General features: G+C 43.9%; 1 protein-coding gene across 1 annotated transcript in view; it reads right to left on the bottom strand.

Moving 5' to 3' along the window:
* LOC137323576 (low-density lipoprotein receptor-related protein 1-like) overlaps positions 1-25,519 on the bottom strand; it is a 1,400,855-nt gene that overhangs the window by 113,372 nt on the left and 1,261,964 nt on the right. The window contains exons 69-71 of the mRNA XM_067987196.1: positions 23,899-24,005; positions 8,083-8,212; positions 395-517 (exon numbers count right to left, since the gene is read on the bottom strand). Of these exons, the coding sequence (XP_067843297.1) occupies positions 395-517; positions 8,083-8,212; positions 23,899-24,005 (360 nt within the window). The remainder of the gene's footprint in view (positions 1-394; positions 518-8,082; positions 8,213-23,898; positions 24,006-25,519) is intronic.

Raw genomic sequence — 25,519 nt, 5'->3', positions numbered from 1 at the left:
CTTAAAAACTCCCCGACTAGATGCCCCCCCCCCCGCACTGCTGTTCCCCTTCCCCCACTACGTCTGGGCAACAAGTCCAGCTACCAGGTCACTACTGGGAAACCTTTTCAAGAACTTTCTCTCTGCCAACACCCCCACCCTGCCCCCCGAGATCTGCTGCAGCAACCATATCGTGACTGGACCACACCCTCCCGAAGCATCTGTACCTTACCTCCTGATGTCTCTCATCAGGGTCTTTACAAACAGGAAAAGCCCATTAGGTCAAAAATGCTCATCCCTATTTTCATAGATCAAACCCACCTGCCTGACTTCTTACCATATCGCTCAATCTTTTCTCTTGAGAAATGCATAGAGACGTAGCATTTACTGAACTTAATATACGTGATTAACGTACCACATGTTTCTGGGTTTTCATCCGAGTTATCTCCACAGTCATCCTCTCCATCACACAGCCATGATAGAAGCTTACAAAGTGTATTGTTGCATTGGAATTCATCTATGTTGCAGGTTGTTTGCACTAGGAAACAGAAGTATTAACCAATCTGATTTTCAAATTCATGTAACAAATACAGTACATATGGGATTATCAATTTGGACTAGTGATTCAATGGACGCATTCATTTATGAAACTATTTTAGTCTCTTCCACTTTCATGCAGGAATTTATCTGCCAGCCAGAAGTGTTTGATCGAAATGGAGAGCTCCTTTTTTTTTATATAACATTCACTAAAACAAGAAACGAATATGACATGTTCAATATCTTGATATAACAGATTGTAATTTTGTTGGTGCAGTCGTGAAAAAATAAGCCTTGTGTCACATTCTCTAACTTTATCTGATCTTGAGCTAACATTCAGTTACTTTTATACACAATCCCCTATTTTAACTTGGGACAGGAAACAGGCAAACAGGGGCAGAGTCAAGCTCCAAATCCTCCGACCTCGACAGATTTTAACTCCTGGGATTTGTTTGCATGCCCGCTGTCAGTTCTCCGCCTGCAACCAGTGAAAAGTGTAAGCCAGCCGGCCGGTAGGCAGGCAGGAGCAGAATGCCAAGAGGCTGGAGACCCCCACCTGTTAGTTTCACTTATGACTTCCCTGCTTAGGCCATTGGTTAAGATGACATCATCAGAGCCCTAGCTTTATATTTAAAAAAGGACCCCGCCGGTTTCTAGCGGGTGTTCTTGCTGCCTGCTCAGAACAGCAGGTTAAAATTGAAGACTGCGGGAAGGGAGCAGGGTCATCAGCAGGGAAGTCTTCTGGACAATTTTAACTGCCCACCTGCCTGGTTTTCACCGGGTGGGCAGGGTGAAAATTGCTCCCATAGATTGCATAAAATTTCTCAGATTCTCAGCAATTTTCCTCAAAAACGTCGATTCGTGCACTGCAAACACATTGCCTTGTTGGGAGAACTTTTGCTGAATACCTTATTTAACTATGTAAATTTGGATCCTTGTGTTCTTCATTAAATTTTGTTGATCTGCCAAACACCAGTTCATGGAAAATAAGAATCTATGAGTTTCAACCTCCAATTATTTACCCATAGATTTTTTTTTATTTTTCATTCACGGGCTGTGGGTGTCACTGGCAAGGCCAGCATTTATTCTCCATCCCTAATTGTCCTTGAGAAGGTGGTGGTGAGTCACTTTCTTGTTTGTAGCGAGATTGCACAACTGAGTGACTTGCTAGGCCATTTCAGCGGGCAGTCAACAATCAATCACATTGCTGTGGGTCACATATAGGCCAGACTGGGTAAGGACAGCAGGCTTCCTTCCCTAAAAGGACATTAGTGAACCAGATGGGTTTATTACGACAATCTGGTAGTTTCATGGTCACCATTACTGATACGAGCTTTTTATTCCAGATTTTTTTAAATTTAATTAACTGAATATAAATTCCCCAGCTGCCGTGGGAGGATTTAAACTCATGACTCCGGATTACTAGTTCAGTAACATAACCACTACGCTACCATACCCGGTATCACACTGACTTGTTATTGATTTGATTTCTTACAATGTAGCTCTAGAGAAAATACTCAATTCCAGGGTAACTTTCTTTCCATGACCAGGCTGATCTAAGCCACCAAAGAATATGCAAATTATCAGAAGTATAGGCTCAACAGACTTGTAATGCTGAATTTCCAACATGAGCTTAATTGGTCCAATATATCGAGAGAGTGAAATTCTTCCTATTTGTGTCTTGTACTCATATCAACTTTTAGGCAAGAATAATTTAACAAGAGGAATTTTACCTGGCACCCCCAGAAGTTACACCAGCATTAACTGTCTTTGTGAGAGGTCAGTTTCATACATCTACAGGGGATCTATGTACCTGGTACCATGCATGTATTCCTGTGCTGGAGGCATATCCCAAGTGACAGCCCATCTTGTATAGTGAGCACATCTTTGCAGTTGGTTTGCTGGGTCAGTACAGCTCTTACACTTGCTGCTTATAATGAGGGCATATGAAAATCGTACAATGCTGTAATTGTACAGCAGCTCTCTGCTGCCATCAGCAAAAATACTCCTTCAGCCACATTTACTGAGGATGCAGGATGTTTTGTACCCTTAGTAGATGAGCTTCAACTATTGGGCCAAGGCAACAATGTGTCACTTCAAGTCATCTCACCTTTTGTTGATGTGTGTAATGGACATCTTTGTAATGCAAACTATGTGGACATTTTTACAGAATCTATTACCAATTTTGTCATTCTATCCCTTCAAAAACTGAATAATGAAAAATACTGCATACGTATTGCTTTTATCTTAGTCTCATTTCTAAATGTTCCATGTTTGAATCTCTCCATGTTTGAATCACTGAAATAGCCCGAAAATCAAGTCACAAATTACATCCTCTATGACCGTGGTGCATTGCCTTTGCCACGCTCGACTACACGATCCTCCTCCAAACAGTCTCCTACGTTTCCTGGCTCATAGAACTGCCCTTGCTCGGTTCCACTCTTACCTAGATAATTGTACCCAAAGTATCTCCAGCGGTGGCTTCTCTTCCCAATCCTGCATCATTACCTCTGGAATTTCCTCAAGGATCTATCCCTGGCTAGCTCCTCTTCCTCATCTATATGCTGCACCTTGGCAATATCATCGCAGACATGAGCCCCGATATTTACTCGAAGCCAGAAGTAAGGGTTTCCCACAAGTCGTGACGATTTTCATAGTAGGACATCGTTTAAATTTTTTCCAACAGCTTTCGCGCCCAACAGCCAGCCAGATTGGCAGGCTGGTTGCCTGTCAGGTGGGAAAGCAGCTGAGGAGAGATTGGGGTCTTTGGGGTTTGGATGGGGGCAATCGCGAGGGGATGGGGGGGGAGTTGGAGATGTTGGACATAGTGAGTGGGGGAAGTCGGACATTGTGGGAGCTGCTGATTCCGGGTGTTTAAAAGGTAAGCTTGGGAAGCCACGGAGAAGCACTCCTGCTCCTCCTCGTCCACAAGCAGTCCAATAAAGGCACTTACCTCATGGATCCGACCCTTCCAGCCTCCTTTTACCTGCCAGAATTCCTGCAGCCCAGGAAACCCGGGCTGGAGGCGTTAAATTCTAATGCCTGTTAAATTCAATTTAAAATCGCTTCATTAGCATGTGATAATCAGCTAAATTGCTCTGATAATTACCGACCCGCCTTTGGTGAGTAGGTTACTCGCATGCAGGTGCTAAACCCGGAAGTGGGCATGTTGGATCCGAGTTGCGGCCACGCTTCAAATTTCAATTATTTTTACTTCCCACCCGACCCCAACCCACCCGTTCTTGGAGGTTAAAATTCCCCCCCCCCACCACCATGTGGTCAGCTTCCTCATGTCCGCTGAATGCACCCAGTTCGACCTCTCCACTACCTCCCTTGGCTCCTCCACTAGCTTTGTGTTGTCAAACTGCATGTCTGATATCCAGTCTTCGATAAGGCGCAATTTCCTCCAGTTAAACATTGGGAAGATCGAAGCCATTGGGCCCGATATTAGGAGGGCGGCGGGGGGGTCGACCGGGCCAGTGGGTAACGCGCCCAGTGAATTCAGGGTGCTCTGCACGCAATCGCAGGCTAATTGCAGCCACTTACCTGTGCTTCCGGGTTTTGCGCTGGAAAGCCTGCGAAGCGGGCGGACTGCGCATGCGCAGCGTAGACTGTCAGCTAGAGGAACCCTATTTAAAGGGGCAGTCCTCCACTGACTGATGCTGCAGAAAATAGGAAAAATGACAGCATGGAGCAGCCCAGGGGGAAGGCTGTTCCCAGGTTTAATGATGCCTCACTCCAGGTATTATTGGATGGGGTGAGGAGGAAGGGGAGGACAGAGATCATCCCCCCAGCGGGCGGGAGGAAGCGGCCTGCCTCTGCCACCAAGACGATCTGGCTCGAGGTGGCAGAGGAGGTCATCTGCACCACCAACACATCGCCCACCTGCATACAGTGCAGGAGGCGCTTCAATGACCTAAGTAGGTCAGCCAAAGTGAGTACACTTACTCATTCCCCTGCACGCCGTCTGCCACATCACCGCCCCCACCCCACATCTCCTTCTGCACTGCCAACACTACTCTGTCACATCACCCCTCACACCCACTCAAAACTCATCCTCATCTTACCTGCACTTACTCACCTCGCTAGTACTCATCCCACCACTACCACTCAACCCAAACCTCATACAATCTCATGGCTCTCTCTCATACTCACCCTCTCACGCATCTCTTTCACGGTCAGCCTCACTCAACCTGCCACTACCTGTGCTGCAGCCACAGGGCATGCATCACATATGTGCAGTAGGAAGCGTAAGGCAAACGTGTCGTGAGCATGAAGGGGATGCACAAGGGTGTTTGAGGGTTTGTCATGGTTTTTACCTATATTTAATTTCTGATCAACTCACATAACATATTACCTACTGCCAAGTCTTTGTGAATCTTGTCTGGTTTGTGCAATAATGCCCTTTCCTGAGGATCACTATGAGGCCCCACAATTGATGCCACCCAATGTGTCACTGCAGAGTGGGTGTAGGTGTATTTACAGGGCTCTTTTGTGCAGATGACTGAGAGACGTCGGCGATGTCCCCGGTGGCACCCTGGAAGAATGTGGAGGAGAAGTTGTTGAGGGCAGTGGTGACTTTGACAGCGACAGGTAAGAAGATGGTGCTCAGGCCAGCCGGGAGCAGCTCGGCATGAAGGAGGCTGCAGATGTCCACGACTACATGTCGAGTGACTCTGAGCCTCTGTGTGCACTGCTGCTCAGAGAGGTCCAGGAGGCTGAGCCTCGGTCTGTGGACCCTGTGGCGAGGGTAGTGCCTCTGCGATGCATCTCTCTGCCGTTGCCCTCCCTCCTACTGTGCAGGTGGATGTGTCACAGCACTGTGTTTTGGAGCTCCACGTGTCAGAGGTGGACGGCTGTTCGTCCTCCGAGGAGGTCATGACTGCAGCTATGGCGGCCCCCATCCGGTAGATGTACATTTAAGGGGGTCCGTAAGGTAAGTAAATGTGTCTGGACACCGGGGTAAGTGTGCAAGTTGGTGAATTTTATTGTCAGGAGGAGGGTGGTGGAGGCCAAACTTTGTCCAAAGTGACAGAGTGGCCTCCTGCAATGAGTGAGGGTCTCCCCGCACCCCCCCACCCCACCTGTCAAATGGACCTTTCCAGCTGCCACGGGCTGATGGCTGCAACATGTCCATTTCAACTGGGAGTGTTTCCCCCAGTACGGGAAACAGTCCCAGTTGTTTGGAAAATCCCACCCCTCCTAAAATATCATGTTAATCAGGTCTCTAAACGACCTGAAATACCTAAATGATTACCTTAATTGGCACCCCGCTGGCTTTAATTGCCGGCGGGAGTCCCACATGCGGGCCACTCTATCACTTTGGACAAAGTTTGGCCTCCACCACCCTCCTCCTAACAATAAAATTCACCAACTTGCACACTTACCCCGGCATGTCAGCGCGTCACTGGGGAACCCGGAAGTGGGCGGGTTGGAGCCAGGCTCTGGACCCGCCCCTTGAATCTCCGTTTCTCGCAGCCCCCCCCGCCACGAACGCACCCGCTCAGGGGTGCGAAAATCAAGCCCATTGTCTTCAACCCCCATCACAAACTCCTGGTCACTGTCACAGGATGAACCAGTCTGTTCTCAACCTTGGTGTGCTATTCAATCCTGAACTGAGCTTCCAACCTCATATCCTTTCCATCACAAAGACCACCTAGCTCCATCTTTGAAACGTTAACCGCCTCCTCCACTGCCTTATCCCATCTGCAGCAGAAACTCTCATCCATTTCTTTGTCACCTCCAGATTCGACTGTTATAGTACTTTCCTGGCTGGCCCCCCATCCTCTATGTTCTATAGACTTCAGCTCATCCAAAACTCTGCTCCTCATATCCTTTTCTGTACCAAGTCCCACTCCCTGTCCTTGCTGACCTACATTGGCCTGAGCCCTAACACCTCAAATTTAAAACTTGCATCCACGGGCTTAATTCACTTCATGGCCTTGCCCATCCCTTCCTCTTTAACCTCCTTCAGTCCTACAATGCAGCCCAGAATTCTCTGTTCCACTGACTCTGGTATTTTGTGCATCTCCACTCTCTTCATCCCACCATTGGCAGCTGAGTCTGTATTTCCCTCCTTAAACTCCTGCGACTCCCCGCTTCCCTCTCCTTCTTTAAAACCCATCTTAAAATCCACCTCTTTGACCAAGCTCTTGGTCACCCTCCCATCCATTTTTGTTTGATTCTGCCTCTGTAGAGGGTTTTTCTATGTTAAAGGCACGATATAAATGCAGGTTGTTCTTTTATGCCACAGGGCATAATTATGGCACCAAAGATCCTAGCAGTACTGTTATATCCCAACATTAAAATTCATATGTATTAGGGTCTTGGCACTTTGAGACAAAAGTACATTTAAATCACATATGGCTTTTTCTTCCTATCCAACTATGACATTCCTATTCTGCAAGCAAAAAATAATTCCACAGAATCTCAGTACATTCTAGGGCTAGTTTGCCTCTCAAGCTTGACTGTTAATTCTAAAAATCTGGTTGTATTGTTGCACTGTTGGTTCTTTTGGAGATTGAGATCTTTTATGGAGGGGGGAAAATGTTTCGAATGCTGGTACATTGTTTTTTGTGCTGTTCCAAATGCTAGTTTGTACCAGGTGTTGGCACAAGAGCCAATTTTGTAAAAGGTAGTAAGTCGAGTCCATTTCCTTTTACCATGCAGTGAATGATTTTGTTCTTCTTCCTCTGTTTTCTTTATTGCAGACTGTCATTGCTGCTGTGAGTCTCCAGCCAAGATAGCAAGGATTGTGGAACTGCAGACCAGTCTGCAGCTGTGCCAACAATCTGCTTAATTGGTTAGACTGAAGTGGGAATCTGCAAAGGTGGTTGGATAAGAAATTGCACCTTCCAATGTGTCCATCAGTCAGTGTTAGCTATTTTTATGATTATGATATTTCACTGTTCTGCCCAAGTGAAATGTGACAAAATCCTTGTTGGAATTCCTCTGTGGGCTACTTTTAGTGTGCTGGTTAACACAAGTGTTTCAGATTCTGGTGTGCACCATTTAACACAGTCATCAATCTACTGCATCGTTACGTGGTTGACATTGCATCAGTAGCAATGCACGCACTAATGCATTTGTATGGAAAATTCCTGTCAGCTATTTTAACAAAGGCATTAACATGTTTAAAATAAATGAGTTAATGCCTTCAGTAAAATTAAAGACAGGAATTTTATATTGTATTAGCTCATTTGTTAGTAATATTGTACAGCGTGGTTTCAACCCTTAAGTTGTTTGCTAGAACTTAGTGTGACCATTTTAAACAGTGCATGAAAAAAATGCACTGAGGAATTTTAACTCCCTCATGTAGGTAGCAGACAGCTTGAAACATCTGGCTGTGAAGACATTCAAAGCTGTGACCATAAAACTATCAATGAAGGAGCTACCATATGGCAACAGAATTTACTGAGCATAAAATGTCAAAGCAGAGACATAAAATCCTGGCAATAAACAAGGTTCACTAATAAAGCAATATATTCTGTTTAGGCACATACCATTCTAATGTAAACTGAAAATGAAATGGATAAAAGTGAAACAATGTTAAGCTATTTCAGTTACCTTGTTCACAGTTTTCCTCATCGCTGCCATCTAGACAATCAACCTCTCCATCGCAGTGCCACCTGACAGGAACACAGTGGCCATGCTTACACTGGAATTGATCTTCTTTACATTTAATTACACAGTCTTTCTGTTAATATAAATAACATGCAAGATTTAATTTAATAATGTTTGTCACCAATGGCATATGGCTAATTATAAAGGAGTCAAAAATGACTAAAGCATGTTGTTAATCATCTGTTGTAAATTCAGAAGAGACAGCATTAAAGACAGATAAAATGTAGCCCTTTGTTTCCAATCAAGAAAAGCTGGCAAGAACAGTTAGTCAGGCAGCAGCACAAAAACACAGTACAAATAGTATTCAGTACACAATGATGTAAGAACAAACAATTCACAATAAATGTATAAAAGTTCTGTACAGAAACACTTACTTGCAGCAATACTCCCAACTCATTTTCTACAGGAAACAAGTTTGTACAGCAAAGTAAAGACTGCCAAGGACCAGCTATTTAATTTTAACACATCATTCCATTTAACCATCTGCGATAATACAGAAGGTGATGGGACGTGAATTATTGTTTTAGTATATCTGTTAAAGTTTAGCAGTATTCATAGTTCTTGATCTTCACAGGGAATCACGGAAATCTTCAGCACACATTAACAGCTAATGGGTCCTTATTAAATTCTAGTGTTCAAAAAATCATAATCTTCATTGTTCTTGCCAAGATCACTACAGTTTATCTATACAGAAAAGCCTACAATCATAGCATTTATCACGGCTTTAGTCTCCATTTCCCTGCCCAGAAGTCCACTCCATGTATTCATCACATTTTGTACAAAGAAAAGCTTACGGTCATCAGGCCAATATTAGCCTTTTATCAGTTTGAACCTGTCCCTCCTTGTCCTATTGTCACAGTTTAACCTGAAGTAGTATTCTACATTTACCTTTTGTATATCTAACTATCATGTATATCTAACGTGAGGTCCTTTCTGAGTCACCTCCTTTGAAGGCGACAGAGAGGTCTAGTTTCTCTAATCTTCCACATAAATCAGTCCTCCGACACTAGGGATCAGCCTCAGGTTCTTTTTTGTATTACCTTCAGAACTTGAAAATGTGTCTCGGTGACTGGACCCAGTACTCAAGTTGTGGTTTGACCAGAGTATTGTAAAGTTTGAACATGACATCTTTGACTTTTACTGTACTGATTTAGCAATATAGTTCAGCATTCTATTTGTTATGTCAATTGCTGCGCCACAGTGACTGGGAATGTCAAGAGTCAAGTCTATTGCTAACTCTAGATCACTTTCAATTTCTCCCCTAGCTATTTCAACACCATAAACAGAGTAAATATACTGCTGATTTTTTTCTTTCAATGTGCAATAAATTACACTTAACTGCACTGAATTTCATCTATCACTATTCCGCCCACTTGTACATTTTATCTAACTTATCTTGTAGTTCCCTGGCTGCTGCAGACTCAACAACCACCTTCCATTGCTTCAGTTTAATGTCGCCTGTGTATTTGATCAAATTACCTTGGATCTAATCCAAGTCACCGTTCAAATTAGAAACAGCAGATTCCCTACACTCATGCTTGGAGCGTTTTACTCAGTATTTCTCCCCCACCCTAACATCACTCTGCTGACATATACTCGATCCTTCCTTCCTTTTCAGATTTTCTGGTGAATTATCACCACTTTAAACTTGTCTAGCAGCCATTCATGTGGGGTTTTGTCAAGGCTTTCTGGAAGCCGAGGTACACCACATCATAAGGATTTGCACAGTCCACTTGGGATGCCACTTCCTCAAAAAAGTCAAGGAGGTTGGTCAGGCAGGCCTTCACTTTCTGAAGCCACGTTGTTGCTAATTAGCAGGTTATCATACATGCTTGTATGTTTACTCCTGACAATTGATTTTATGGGTGGAAATTTCAGCTTCGGCAGGTGCGTAAAACGGGCGGTCGTGGATGACTTCAATAGATTGGAAAACCGCAAATGTAACACCCCTATTCAAGAAGGGAGTGAGACAGAAAGCTGGTAACTATAGATCAGTTAGCCTAACATCTGTCATTGAGAAAATGCTAGAATCCATTATTAAGGAAGTAGTAGCAGGACATTTGGAGACTCATAATACAATCAAGGAGAGTCAACATGATTTTATAAAGGGAAAATCGTGTCTGACAAATTTATTAGAGCTCTTTGAGGAAGTAACGGGCAAGGTGGATAAAGGGGAACCAATGGATTTCCAAAAGGCATTTGAAAAGGGGGTAATATACTGGCATGGATAGAGGATTGGCTAACTAACAGAAAACAAAGAGTTGGGATAAAAGGGTCATTTTCAAAATGGCAATCTGTAACTAGTGGGGTACCGCAGGGCTCAGTGCTGGGGCCTCAACTATTTACAATATATATCAATGACTTGGATGAAGGAACAGAGTGTCTTGTGGCCAAATTTGTTGATGATACAAAGATAGGTGGAAAAGCAAGTTGCGATGAGGACACAAAGTGTCTGCAAAGGGATAATGACAGGTTAAGCGAATAGGCAAAAATTTGGCAGATGGAATATAATGTGGCAAAATGTGAAGTCATCCACTTTGGGAGGAAAAATAAAAAAGCAAAATATTATTTGAATGGAGAAATACTACAAAATGCTGCGGTACAGAGGGATTGGCGTGTCCTCGTACATGAAACACAAAAAGTCAACATACAGGTGCAGCAGGTAATCCGGAACGCAAACGGAATATTGGCCTTTATTACGAGGGGGATGGATTATAAAAGCAGGGAAGTCATGCTACAACTGTACAGGGTGCTGGTGAGACCACACCTGGAGCACTGCATACAGTTCTGGTGCCCTTATTGAAGGAAGGACATACTTGCTTTGGAGGCAGTTCAGAGAAGGTTCACTAGGTTGAGTCCAAGTATGGAAGGGTTGTCTTATGAGGAAAGATTGAACAGGTTGGGTCTATACTCATTGGAGTTTAGAAGATTGAGAGGAGATCTTATTGAAACATATGAGATTCTGAGGGGACTCGATATGGTAGATGCTGAGAGGATGTTACCCCTCATGGGGGAATCCAAAACGAGGGGGCATAGTCTCAGAATAAGGGGTCGCCCATTTAAGATGGAAACGAGAAGGAATTTCTTCTCCCAGAGGGTCGTGAATCTTTGGAATTCTTTACCCCAAAAAGTTGAGGAGGCTGAGTCATTAAATACATTCAAGGCTGAGTTAGACAAATTTTTGATCAGCAAGGGAGTCAAAGGATATGGGGAAAGGGCGGGAAAGTGGAGTTGAGGTAAAAATCAGATCAGCCATGATCTCATTGAATGGCGGAGCAGGCTCAAGTTGACGAATGGCCTACTCCTGCTCCTATCTCTTATGGTCTTACGGAATGGAAAATCAGGCGGGGTGTATAATGGATGGTCGATTCAATCCCACCCGTTTTACGCCCCCTCCAAAGTTGAAAGTTCTGCCTTATTATTTTACCTGCTGTTGAGGTACACCTAATTGACTGTAGTTACTTTGGTATGTTGTGTCACCTTTTTTAAACTATGGGTGCTACATTAGACTGTTTCCAATCTAGCAGGACTTCCTCAACATTCATCAACTCCCATATGATTAATGTCAGCACTTCACAAATCTTGTTCCATGTCCCTTTTAGTACCCTGAGATAAATACCACTAATCCCTGTGATTATGTTGCTGGGTGATTTCATCAGCTGGATAGATAATGCGATGAATATTGCAACCCATGATATGACCAGTGGAACAGTCCACTTAAAACAAGGGAAAACAGTATTTATAAATGACAGTAACATTGAACGTATGTTCAGAGTTCAAACCTTTGAACATCACACTGGAATTTTAATTAACTGTTAGAATTTTAAAGTTTTTTTTTAATATAATTTAGATTGGGGCTCCACTTCAAGAGATGAGACTGCTGTTGCCTAAATGGATGCACAAAAGTAGGGGTTTGGTAAACATGCCACTGGAATTTGTTGAATGGAATATACAGGTTCCTTTACTGTTATGAGATGCAGTAAGCTCTTTAATTGCTGAAGACAACAAACATACCTTAACAGCATTGGTGACATAAGAAACACAAATATTGATTCTAAAGACAGAAACTTCCTTCACAGAAAGGATATTTCAATTTTACTTGATGTTACTCAGAACCTAAAAATAATTACAGAATACCCATGACATTCATCTGTCACTTTTAATAATGTTCTTACTAATAGTATCAATTCATTTGTAAACAAAATTCTTGATTCACAAACGTATTCATTTTATTAATCAGAAAAGGCAATCCAAGGGCAAACATTTTAAGCCTAGAATACATCTTTCACTTGAGTGTCATGACACCGAAGCTTGGGCTAAACTTATGTGTGATTTTTCAGGCAGATTTGAATTTGTTTCTTAATAAAAATATACCAAATCAGCCTGTTTATAGTGCCCAAGGTGATTAGGCAATATATAAGAATGTAAAAGTTAAATTTGTACGGTATTGAATTAAATATTTTATTCTACCCCACACATTGGCAAAGAGAAGTCTAAAAAGATTTGTCTAATTGCACAAAAATGTTGCTATGCTTATACAGAATACAAAAAACAAGGAAGTTATGCTAAAGCTTTATAAATCACTGGTTAGGCTTCAGCTGGAATATTGTGTCCAATTCTGAGCACCACACTTTAGGAAGGATGTCATGGTCTTAGAGAGGGTGCAGAAATGCATCTGTCCATGACAGTACTGGCAAGAGTGACCACCGCACAATCTTTGTGGAGACGAAGTCCTGTCTTTGCACTGAGGACACCATCCAACGTATTGTGTGACACTATCACCATGCCAAATCGGATAGATTCAGAACAGATCTAGCAGCTCAAAACTGGGCATCCGTGAGATGAAATGGGCCATCAGCAGCAGCAGAATTGTATTCCAGCACAATCTGTAACCTCATGGCCCGGCATATTCCTCACTCTACCATTACCAACAAGCCAGGGGATCAACCCTGGTTCAATGAGGAGTGTAGAAGAGCATGCCAGGAGCAGCACCAGGTGTACCGAAAAACGAGGTGCCAACCTGGTGAAGCTACGACACAGGACTACATGCATGCTAAACAGCGGAAGTAACATGCTACAGACAGAGCTAAGCGATCCCACAAACAACAGATCAAATCAAAGCTTTGCAGTCCTGCCACATCCAGTCGTGAATGTTGGTGGACAATTAAACAACTACCAGGAGGAGGAGGCTCTGTAAACATCCCCATCCTCAATGATGGTGGAGTCCAGCACGTGAGTGCAAAAGACAAGGCTGAAGCATTTGCAACCATTTTCAGCCAGAAGTGCAGAGTGAATGATCCATCTTGGCCTTCTCCTGATATCCACACCGTCACAGAAGCCAGTCTTCAGCCAATTTGATTCACTCCACGTGATATCAAGAAACAGCTGAGTGCACTGGATACAGCAAAGGCTATGGGCCCCGACAACATCCCAGCTGTAGTGCTGAAGACTTGTGCTCCAGAACTAGCTGCACCTCTAGCCAAATTGTTCCAGTACCTCTACAACACTGGCATCTACCAGACAATGTGGAAAATTGCCCAGGTGAGTTCTGTCCACAAAAAGCAGGACAAATCCAATCCAGCCAATTACTGTCCCATCAGTCCACTCTCAATCATCAGCAAAGTGATGGAAGGTGGCGTTGACAGTGCTATCAAGCAATACTTACTCGCCAATAACCTGCTGACCGATGCTCAGTTTGGGTTCCGTCAGGACCACTCGGCTCCAGACCTCATTACAGCCTTGGTCCAAACATGGACAAAAGAGCTGAATTCCAGAGGTGAGGTGAGATGACTGCCCTTGACATCAAGGCAGCATTTGACTGATTGTGCCACCAAGGAGCCCTAGTAAAATTGAAGTCAATGGGAATCAGGGGAAAAACTCTCCAGTGGCTGGAGTCATACCGAGCACAAAGGAAGATGGTAGTGGTTGTTGGAGGCCAATCATCACAGCCCCAGGACATTGCTGCAGGAGTTTCTCAATGCAGTGTCCTTGGCCCAACCATCTTCAGCTGCTTCATCAATGACCTTCCCTCCATCATAAGGTCAGTAATGGGGATGTGCACTAATAATTGAACAGTGTTCAGTTCCATTCGCAACCTGTCAGATAATGAAGCAGTCCGAGCCCGCATGCAGCAAGACCTGGACAACATCCAGGCTTGGGCTCATAAGTGGCAAGTAACATTCGCACCAGACAAGTGCCAGGCAATGACCATCTCCAACAAGAGAGAGTCTAATCACCTCCCCTTGACATTCAACGGCATTAACATCGCCAAATCCCCCACCATCAACATCCTGGGGATCACCATTGACCAGAAACTTAACTGGATTAGCCACATAAATAATGTGGCTACAAGAGCAGGTCAGAGGCTGGGTATTCTGTGGCGAGTGACTCACCTCCTAACTCCCCAAAGCCTTTCCACCATCTACAAGGCACAAGTCAGGAGTGTGATGGAATACTCTCCACTTGCCTGGATGAATGCAGCTCCAACAACACTCAAGAAGCTCGACACCATCCAGGGCAAAGCAGTCCGCTTGATTGGCACCCCATCCACCACCCTAAACATTCACTCCCTTCACTACTGGCGCACCATGGCTGCAGTGTGTACCATCCACAGGATGCACTGCAGCAACTCGCCAAGGCTTCTTTGACAGCACCTCCCAAACCTGCGACCTCTACCACTTAGAAGGACAAGGGCAGCAGGCACATGGGAACCATACCACCTGCACAATCCCCTCCAAGTCACACACCATCCCGACTTGGAAATATATCGCCCTTTCTTCATCGTTGCCGGGTCAAAATCCTGGAACTCCCTACCTAACATCACTGTGGGAGAACCTTTACCACACGGACTGCAGCGGTTCAAGAAATCGGTTCACCACCACCTTCTCAAGGGCAATTAGGGATGGGCAATAAATGTTGGCCTTACCAGCGACGCCCACATCCCATGGATGAATAAAAAAGGAGATTTACTAGAATGATACCAGGGATAAGGGACTTCAGTTATGTGGAGAGGCTAGAGAAGCTGGGATTGTTCTCGTTAGAACAGAGAAAGTAAAGGGGAGATTTAATAGAGGAGTTCAAAATTATGTTTTGATAAAATAAAAAAGGAGAAACTGTTCCAGTCGTAGGTGGGTCAGAAATCAGTGGACACAGATTTAAGATAATTGGCAAAGGAACCAGAGGGGAGATGAGAAGAACTTTTTTTTTTCCACACAGCTAGCTGTAATGATCTGCAATGCACTGCCTGAAAGGGTGGTGGAAGCAGATTCAATAGTAACTTTCAAAAGCAAATTGGATATATACTTGAAAAGAGAAAAATTGCAGGACTATGGTGGAACAGCAGGGGAGTAGGACTGATTGGATAGCTATTTCAAAGAGCTGACACGGGCATGATGGGCTGAATGACCTCCTTCTATGCTATATGATTCTATGAATTGATTTTGTATTCATTGACTAGTGTAGCTGAAATACATGGGATGGAGGATCATAAGTTTTCACCTGAGGCTACATTGAAAAAACAGTATGTGATTGGTCACTTTTAATAAGGTTCTTACAAGTGAGTGTGTATATGTTATGTGATTTCTGTGAATCTACAATTCCTTCAAACTGTTCAAAACATCCACGTGCTGCCGCAGCGACAAGTCACAATGCATATTTTTGTTGAGCCATCTAGAAATTCGGCTCCCATTCCTCCCTCACCCACACAACAAGGTCAAACCGGTCCTTAGAGACGTTGACCAGTGAACCCAATCAGATTAGAGGTGAAGGCCTCAGATTTAAAGGTGACAAGCCTTGTTAAAGTACGATTCCTGTGTACATATAGGCGGGATTGGAATAAATGAAGTTGCACTAAAACTAACTTTTCACAATTGGATGCATAAAGGAAAAAACGGCACTTAAGAAACAGTTGCGTTAAAACAGGAAATGGAATTAAGTGAGTTGTAAATAATCAGGTACGGCTGTAGATAAAAGGTCATGAAAAAGAGTCCTGCCATTAAAATGATAAAATACCTCACAAATATTTTATTGTATACATCATTATCTTTATATATTGAGAATAGTGTTGGCAATGATGCATTAAGTAATTTGTAGCAGTCATTAGCTCCCTGCTGTTGCCCAGAATAGGCTGGTGGTGGTCTCCTCTAACAATTGCATATGTACAATAACAGATATTCTATCTTGATTTTTTAACAGTTCCACACAAAAAATAAAAATAAAGTTTAATCAGAAAAATAATGTTTACTGAACTTGTACAGTGTTCCCAAGTTACCGATTTGTCTAAGGAATGCTTAATTTCGGTATGAGCGAATGGGAATAAATAGTTAATTCTAACAAGCAGTGAATACAAATGCTCTACACTTTGACAAACATTACTGCCAGCATGAAAACTCAGTCTTCTATCAGGTTTTACAGTGTGGAAAGATCAACAGATATTGATGTGTTAATGAATCATCCAGCCCACCTCAGATGGAATAGACTTGAAAGTATTTTCTGATGTTTTGATGATATATCCATCAAAGTCAGATAGATCACTGGATATTTGAATGGCCTTTCTTTTATTGTCACTACAAGTCTCTATCGAGTCACAAGGTGAAAAAATACAATTTCCCAAACTAGAAAACAGAAACTCCTTAAACTGTGCCAAGAGTCAAATGCCATATCAGGTTGCTGGCATAGCATACCAGCTCCCAAATGTGAAGTGTATAGATTGGTAGGCCTTGGTTACCACCTGCTGTTCACCACATTATGAGTCCCAATCTGAGAAAGGTCATAGATAAAAAGGAAAAATTAGAGGACAAATCAATCTGCAGCACTCTTAGAGACATTTTCCATCCTAACCCTTTCCTCACAGGTGTCTCAGCAATGGTACTTACACTGAAGAGTAGGTTACCTGCCTGGCCTCTCAGCTGGGGTATTGTGCAAGGGTAAACTAAAGATGGGGGAAATAAAAACGAGAACAGAAATACAAAGGAGCTCACCGATGAGTTGAAGTTAAATTAATCAAATTTTGGTGGTTGGCAAATTATTTCACATCATTTCTGGCGACCATTAGGAGAAAATTGAATTAGTTCATGGTTAGGCTCCTTGACCGAGCATTGTTATATGACTGTTGTTGGAGATTTCTCCTCAAGAGGGAAGAGAGAATGAGGGAAATCAGTTTTCTCACTGTAATACAGCTCTGCATTCTGTCAGCCCATTACAAGGCGATGTTGACAGGAGTTAGGGAGATTTTAATAGGTGAAACATTATCCGGAATTCAGGGATGTGTGGCAGCAAATAGTTGCTACAGTGAAACAAAAGGAAGAGAGGTAAAGATTTTTTTTAAATAATAAGTTAATTACCATTAAAATAATTAATGGAAATCACTCTGACTTCATAAGCTTGTTGGGTTAAACATCTGCTATTCCAAATTTGAAACAAACTTGACTGAAACAAAGTGTAAGTAATTTTTGATAGTTAACAAAAATAACTTTTTTAAATAAAATTCTGAAACGTTGAACTATTGGTTCACTGAGAGAAGCCTTTAATACTATTGCGTATTAATTTGACTAAATTTATGAAGTTATTCAAGAAAGGCAGCAGGTGGCAGCCTACAGCTAGCAATATGAGCACTATAACAAACAAAAATTGTGTGATCTTGATCAGTCAGAGCACAGTCGAACAACTCCTGATGCACATTTGGTTGATGCTATTAAGTGTAATCTTCCTTCATTGACAAAGAACCACCATTAACTCTGGTCCTATTAGAGCCGACGACTAACCTGGCTTCCATAATAGATAGCCAGCCACTATCAAGTCCAATCTTCCTCATGGAAGCAGCACCAGGCAATACAGAAAATAAATTCTTTGGAAGACAGTGTTAAGGCTGATGTTATTTCTGATGTGGAGATGCCGGTGATGGACTGGGGTTGACAATTGTAAACAATTTTACAACACCAAGTTATAGTCCAGCAATTTTATTTTAAATTCACAAGCTTTCGGAGGCTTCCTCCTTCCTTACCTGAGGAAGGAGGAAGCCTCCGAAAGCTTGTGAATTTAAAATAAAATTGCTGGACTATAACTTGGTGTTGTAAAATTGTTTACAGATGTTATTTCTGTGTTTAGTCTTATTAGTGTTATCACCTGTTTTTCAGTGAAGCATAACGGTATGTGTGAAATTTCTGTACTTTGTCCACTTGAATTATGAAAAACACCTTGTTCTTCTGAATTTGGGTTATGTGGAAAGTGCATTGTAGACAAAGAACATAGAGTGAAGTACAGGTGATTACTGGTGATAGTAGTAGTGAGAGAAATTTTAGGTGATGAATAAATTTAAAGTATCACACTTGTACAATTGTTCCTACTTATTTGTTCCAATACAGCAAATAAAGAACCACTAGACTAAAGATAAAGGGAATTAAAGAACAAGAAGCCAAGGTGGGAGATGTTAAAATTAGATAGCCACGTGGTGAAGGATCGGAAAATGAAGCCTGGACTTTAGTTGCTTCCCAAGCCTTTATTCACAGAGATTCCCTTTATATACACACACACCACAACCTAGCTAAGTTCTCCGACAAAAAGGATACAAGAGAGTCCCCCATTGATACCCATCACCTGAATACAATTAACACACATTGATATAAATCATACAATTAACAGGAGAGTGAGGGGAGGTCACTGAAAGCTGAGTTGAAAAGATGGAACCTTTTAAAGGTGAAGGGGCTTAGGCCGGGGCTGCCGAAGTCTCTGCCACCAGTGACAGGGCGAAGGGTGGGAGCAATGCACAGAAAGCCAGAGTCAGAGGGCTGAAGGTCACAGGAGGGGATGTAAGGTCAAGTAAGATCACAGAAGGACTTGAAGATTAGGATGAGGGCTTTAAATGTAATTCTTTCGGGGACAGGGAGCCAGTGTAGATCAGTGAGGATGAAATGATAGGCAAGCAGGATTTAATGTGACAGGTTGAATTTGAACAAGTTGGAGTTTGTGAGAGATAGGGGGTGGAAGGTAGCCAAGGAGGACATTGGAGAAATCTAGTCTTCAGGTGACAAAAGAGTGAAGAAGGATTTGGTGATGGAGTGGATGAGGCAGTTGCGAAAGGGGATAATGTTGTGGAGGTGAATGTTTGTGGTCTTGGTGATAGCACAGGATATGGGGTTTGAAGTCCAAATCTGGGTTGAACAGGACATGTTTTTTATGACCAGGTTCAGGCTGAGTGTGTGGCCAGGGAAGGAGATGGAGCCAGTGGCAAGGGAGCAGAGTTTATGATGGGGGGCAAAAGTTATATCATTGGTCTTTCCAAAGTTTAGTTGGAGAAATTATTGACTCAGGCAGTCTGACAGCACAGACAGGTAAAGGGAAGTGGTGGCGAGGTAGACTTGAGTGTCATTAGCATGAATATGAAAGTTGACTCCATACCTGTGGATGGAATAGCATCTAGATGAAGGTGAGGGGGTAAAGGATAAATCATTGGGTAATTCTGGGTGACAATCAGAAGGGAATTTCTGATAAGCTGCATTTGGTCAGGTTGGAGACAATTTTTTTTAAAAAATTCGTTCATGGGATGTGGTCGTCGCTGGCCAGGCCAGGATTCATTGCTCATCCCTAATTGCCCTTGAGAAGGTGGTGGTGAGCCGCCTTCTTGAACTGCTGCAGTCCGTGTGGTGAAGGTTCTCCCACAGTGCTGCCCTTGTCCCTCTAGGTGGTAGATGTCGCGGGTTTGGGAGGTGCTGTCGAAGAAGCCTTGGTGAGTTGCTGCAGTGCATCCTGTGGATGGTACACACTGCAGCCACAGTGCACCGGTGGTGAAGGGAGTGAATGTTTAGGGTGGTGGATGGGGTGCCAATCAAGCGGGCTGCTTTGTCCTGGATGGTGTTGAGCTTCTTGAGCGTTTTTGGAGCTGCACTCATCCAGGCAAGTGGAGAGTATTCCATCACACTCCTGACTTGTGCCTTGTAGATGGTGGAAGGGCTTTGGGGAGTCAGGAGGTGAGTTACTCGCCACAGAATACCCAGCCTCTGACCTGCTCTCGTAGCCACAGTATTTATATGGCTGGTCCAGTTAAGTTTCTGGTCAATGTTGACCCCCAGGATGTTGATGGTGGGGGATTGGTAATGCTGTTGAATGTCAAGGGGAGGTGGTTAGACTCTCTCTTGTTGGAGATGGTCATTGCCTGGCACTTGTCTGGCGCAAATGTTACTTGCCACTTATCAGCCCAGGCCTGGATGTTGTCCACGTCTTGCTGCATGCAGGCACGGACTGCTTCATTATCTGAGGAGTTGCAACTGAACACTGTGCAATCATCAAATGAAGGCAGTCCCATGGAACTGAACAACAAAGAACAGGCAATGGAGGAGGATGGCGTGGTCAACCATATCAAATGATAAAGAGAGGTCAAAGAGGACAAGATGGGTCATGGTCACAGATACACAGAATGCCAGGGCAATCTCAGTGTTGTGAGCATGGTATAGGCTGGACTGAAGAGATTGGAACAGCAAATTTTGGGAGAGATGGACATAAAGGGCTCGATGTTACCAGGGCTGCGGGGTCATGGCGGGGGGGCTATTGGGCGCCTGGGTAACGCGCCCGGCAAAATCAGTCTGCCCCCCGCGCGATCGCAGCCTAATTGGATTCACTTACCTGGTCTTCCGGGTTCCCCACTGCTGATCTGCGCGTCGGGCGGACTGCGCATGCGCAGTAAGCTCTGTCAGCTGGAGGAGCTATATTTAAAGGGGCAGTCCTCCACTGACAGATGCTGCAACAAACAGCAAAAATTACAGCATGGAGCAGCCCAGGGGGAAGGCTACTCCCAGTTTAATGATGCCTCACTCCAGGTATCATTAGATGGGGTGAGGAGGAGGAGGAGGAGGAGGACTGAGATCATCCCCCCCGGCGGGTGGGAGGAAGCGGCTTGCCTCTGCCACCAGGAAGGCCTGGCTCGAGGTGGCATAGGAGGTCACCTGCACCACCAACACATCGCCCACCTGCATACAGTGCAGGAGGCGCTGCAATGACCTAAGTAGGTCAGCCAAAGTGAGTACACTTACTCATTCCCCTACACTCCGTCTGCCACATCACTGCCCCCACCCCACATCTCCTTCTGCACTGCCAACACTACTCTGTCACATCACCCCTCATACCCACTCAAACCTCATCCTCATCTTACCTGTACTTACTCACCTCGCCAGTACTCATCCCGCCACTACCACTCAACCCAATCCTCATACAATGTCATGGCTCTATCTCATACTCACCCTCTCATGCATCTCTTTCACAGTCAGCCTCACTCAACCTGCCACTACCTGTGCTACAGCCACAGGGCATGCACCACATATGTGCAGTAGGCAGCGTAAGGCAAACGTGTCGTGAGCATGAAGGGACTGCACAAGGGTGTTTGAGGGTTTGTCATGGTTTTTACTTATCTTGAATTTCTGACCAACTCACATTACATATTATATTGGCACCACTACTGCCACGTCTTTGCGAATCTTGTCTGGTTTGTGCAATAATGCCCTTTCCTGAGGATCACAATGAAGACCCACAACTGATGACACCCATTGTGTCACTGCAGAGTGGGTGTAGGTGTATTTACAGGGCTCTTTTGTGCAGACGACTGAGAGACGTCGGCAATGTCCCCGGTGGCACCCTGGAAGGATGCGGAGAAGTTGTTGAGGGCAGTGGTGACTTTGACAGCGACAGGTAAGAAGATGGTGCTCGGGCCAACCGGTAGCAGCTCGGCATGAAGGAGGCTGCAGATGTCCACGACTACATGTCGAGTGACTCTGAGCCTCCGAGTGCACTGCTGCTCAGAGAGGTCCAGGAAGCTGAGCCTCTGTCTGTGGACCCTGTGGCGAGGGTAGTGCCCTCTGCGACGCATCTCTCTCTGCGGTAGCCCTCCCTCCTGCTGTGCAGGTGGATGTGTCACAGCACTCTGTTGTGGAGCTCCACGTGTCAGAGGTGGACGGCGAGGCTGGTGATGCTGTTCGCCCTCCGAGGAGGTCATGACTTCAGCTACAGCGGGCCCCATCTGGAAGATGTACATCTGAGGGGGTCCGCAAGGTAGGTACATGTCTCTGGACCCTGGGGTAAGTGTGCAAGTTGGTGAATTTGATTGTCAGGTGGAGGGTGGTGGAGGCCAAACTTTGTCCCAAGTGACAGAGTGGCCTCCTGCAATGAGTAAGGGTCTCCACCACCCACCCACCCACCCTCCCACCATCCCACTCTCCCACCCTCCCACCCGTCAAATGGACCTTTGCAGCTGTCACAGGCTGATAGCTGCAACACGTCCATTTCAACTGGGAGTGTTTTCCCCAGTATGGGAAACAGTCCCAGTTGTCTCTAAAATCCCACCCCTCCTCACATATTCCCTTATTCAGGTCTGTTAATGACCTGAAATAGCAATATAAATAGTCTTAAGTGGCACCCCGCCGGCTTTAATTGCCTGCGGGAGTCCCACATGCAGGGGCTGCGCGTGCACGTCGGCACGTCTGTGGGGAACCCGGAAGTGGGCGGGTCGGAGCCGGGCTCCGAACCCGCTCCGGGTTTCCCCGATTTTCGGAGCCCCCCACCCCCACCAGGAACGCACCCGATAGCGGGTGCTAAAATGAAGCCCAAAGCTGGGAGACAACCACAATTTTGAGGACCTTAGAGAGGAAAGGAAGTTAGAAATGGATGGGATGAGAATGGGGCTATGATGATGGCACTTTTGAAAAGAAGGGGGAAGGTGCTTAAGCAAAGTGAACCATTAACGTTAGTGTTGGACCACGGTAGATAGTTGAACGGTTAGGAATTCAATAATAAAAATGAAGAAATCAATGAGTCATTCCCATTAGGTAATGGAGGGCTGAAGGCACAGTCAATGGCCTACCTGTGAAGAAATATTCAGTAAACTCTTACTGAACTAAATTAAAGCTTCATTAATGAAAAGACTTAAAATACTGAACTCATAGTATGCAGACAATGGATCATCTGTTATGCTCCATTACTGATTAACATATGTTGCTGCACCCACAGATGCATGGCTGGATTCAGTACATAACTGTTGGGGAGATTTAACACTAATTCGCAGCTTTTCCTTTTCTTCAGTTCGAAAGAGCTACTGCTTTTGAGGCTTAAGAAATCATTGTATATCCAGTTCTGTTGAAGGATGACACCTCACATGTTTATGTCTTTCTATTTCAGATGATAATTGACTTACTGTGCATTTCTAGCTCTTTCGATTTTTATTACATGTCCAATACTTGATCCCCGTTACAGTCCTAGAACAGGTCCACTATTTTGTCTCCTCAAATCATTCATTGCTCCTTCCTCTCAAGGAGAAAGGTTATGCTGAAGTTAATTATTACAAAAAAAGCTCACATTAAAGTCTAAAGTACGTGCTATAGCACCTTAATGGCTCAGTTGGTAAATGTAATGGCTATTGTGCGACTGAGCCTTGTAAACCAGGAAGATCCCAGCCTTAATCCTCAGACTGTTCTGAGTTAGCTGGAGTAGCGGTAGAGTTGCTATAAATGGCCTCATCACCTCGAGGAAGGAGAAGAGTCACTACTATCCATGATCTCTCTCGTTGGAAATGTATGGATGTCTGGTGAGAATAAGATTAGGCTTGGTTATGATGCCTCTCCTTATAGAATAGCTGCTTCAACTCACCATTGAGGCTAATACAGTACTTGTCAAAGTTAACATATAGTGCATAGCACGAGATAGCACTTTCAAGGAGGAGGAAAGGAAAGTAGAAAAACAAAAAACATACAAAGAAGTAATAAAAGGAAACGGAGTACTTACCTCATCTGAGCTATCAGAGCAGTCATAATCTCCATCACATCTCCACCTGGCAGCAACACAACGACCATTGGCACAGGTAAACTCATTCATGGAGCATGAGCGAAGTGCTGATATTTAACAAATAACCAATTAAAATGATTTTATTAAATAATGTATTTCATTCCATCGAAGAATTGTTCCATCATAATCACAAACCCGGATCAATATAGAGTCCTGAATGTAAAATATTCTCATGCCATTCTAAATTTTACAACTCTATTAGTTTTAATGAAATTTGAAATAAACAAAATAATAAATCATCCAGAGGTAGTCCAGTTATGAAAACTAATTATGTAGGGCTGCGCGAGAGCAATGTAAATATTCAGAAGTTATTTAAAAAATAATAAATACCTGAATCTTAAATTAGATGGTTCAGCAAAATTGTTGAGTATAGAGTTTAAAAAGAACTTCAAAGTCTTGATAAATGTTGACAATTCCAGGATGACCATTAATATGTAAACACGGTAATATAATTTTTGACTGGAAATGGTTATTAATGATTTGAAGCAAGGCATTTTAATTTGACAAAATTTCTGCTTTGTAATTCATTTAATCAAGAGGGTCTAACTATTATATAGTGTCATATCCACCACCAACTTTTATTGCTCAACCAATATCGCTAAAAACAGATTATCTGGCCATTTATTTCAATGCTGTTTGTGGGACCTTGCTGTGCGCAAATTGGTTACAGGGTTTCCCTACATTACAACCGTGGCCACACTTCAAAAGTATTTAGTTGGCTGTGAAATACTTTGGCGTCCTGAGGTCGTGAAAGGTGCTATATAAATGCAAGTTCTTTCTTTCTTTACCACAAGTTCTGTTCCCATGCCTTTGTCACCTCTAGACGCGATTATTCCAATGCGCAGCTGGCCGGTCAACCACCTTTCACCCTCTGTAAACCTGCTGCCCATCCAAAACTTTGCTGTCCATATCCAAACTCATACCAAGTTCCGTTCACCCATCACCCTTGTGCTCGCTGACCTACATTGGCTCCCAGTCTGGCAAGGCCCCGATTTTAAAATTATCATCCTTTCTTTCAATTCCCTCCATGGCCTCGCTCCTCCCGATTTCTGAAACTTCCTCCAGCCCTACAACCCTCTGAGATCTCTGCGCTCCTCTAATTCTGGCCTTTTGCGTATCCCCGATTTCCTTCGCTCCACCACTGGCAGGCGTGCCTTCAGCTGCGTAGGCTCTAAGCTCTGGAATTTCCCTCCCTAAACCTCTCTGCCTCTCACTCCTCCTTTAAGTCGCTCCTTAAAACCTACCTTTTTACTAAAGGTGCTATATAAATGCAAGTTATTGTTGTTGAGATAAATTAATCTCAGCCAAGCGGTGGTGGAGGAGGTGCAACATGTCCCTTCAATGTCCCTGAGTTAATTAGAGGAAAAATCAACCAAGGTTCCTATCCTAATTGTTATCTAGTGAACCCTGTGCTTTCACCAGTTTCCTGACATTTGCTGCCTAACCTCATAGAAGAGGTACAGGAAGATTTCTGTGATGCCAATGAAATTATACCCCAGCATGAATTATTGCTTAATCTGTCTTTTAATCAAATTATCAACATGACTGCTCAAATCAATAA

This window comes from Heptranchias perlo, chromosome 7 (genome assembly GCF_035084215.1).
Source record: "Heptranchias perlo isolate sHepPer1 chromosome 7, sHepPer1.hap1, whole genome shotgun sequence".
NCBI lineage: Eukaryota > Metazoa > Chordata > Chondrichthyes > Hexanchiformes > Hexanchidae > Heptranchias > Heptranchias perlo.
The sequence above is the reverse complement of the archived record's forward strand: the minus strand, read 5'-3'. Positions and strand labels throughout refer to the sequence as shown.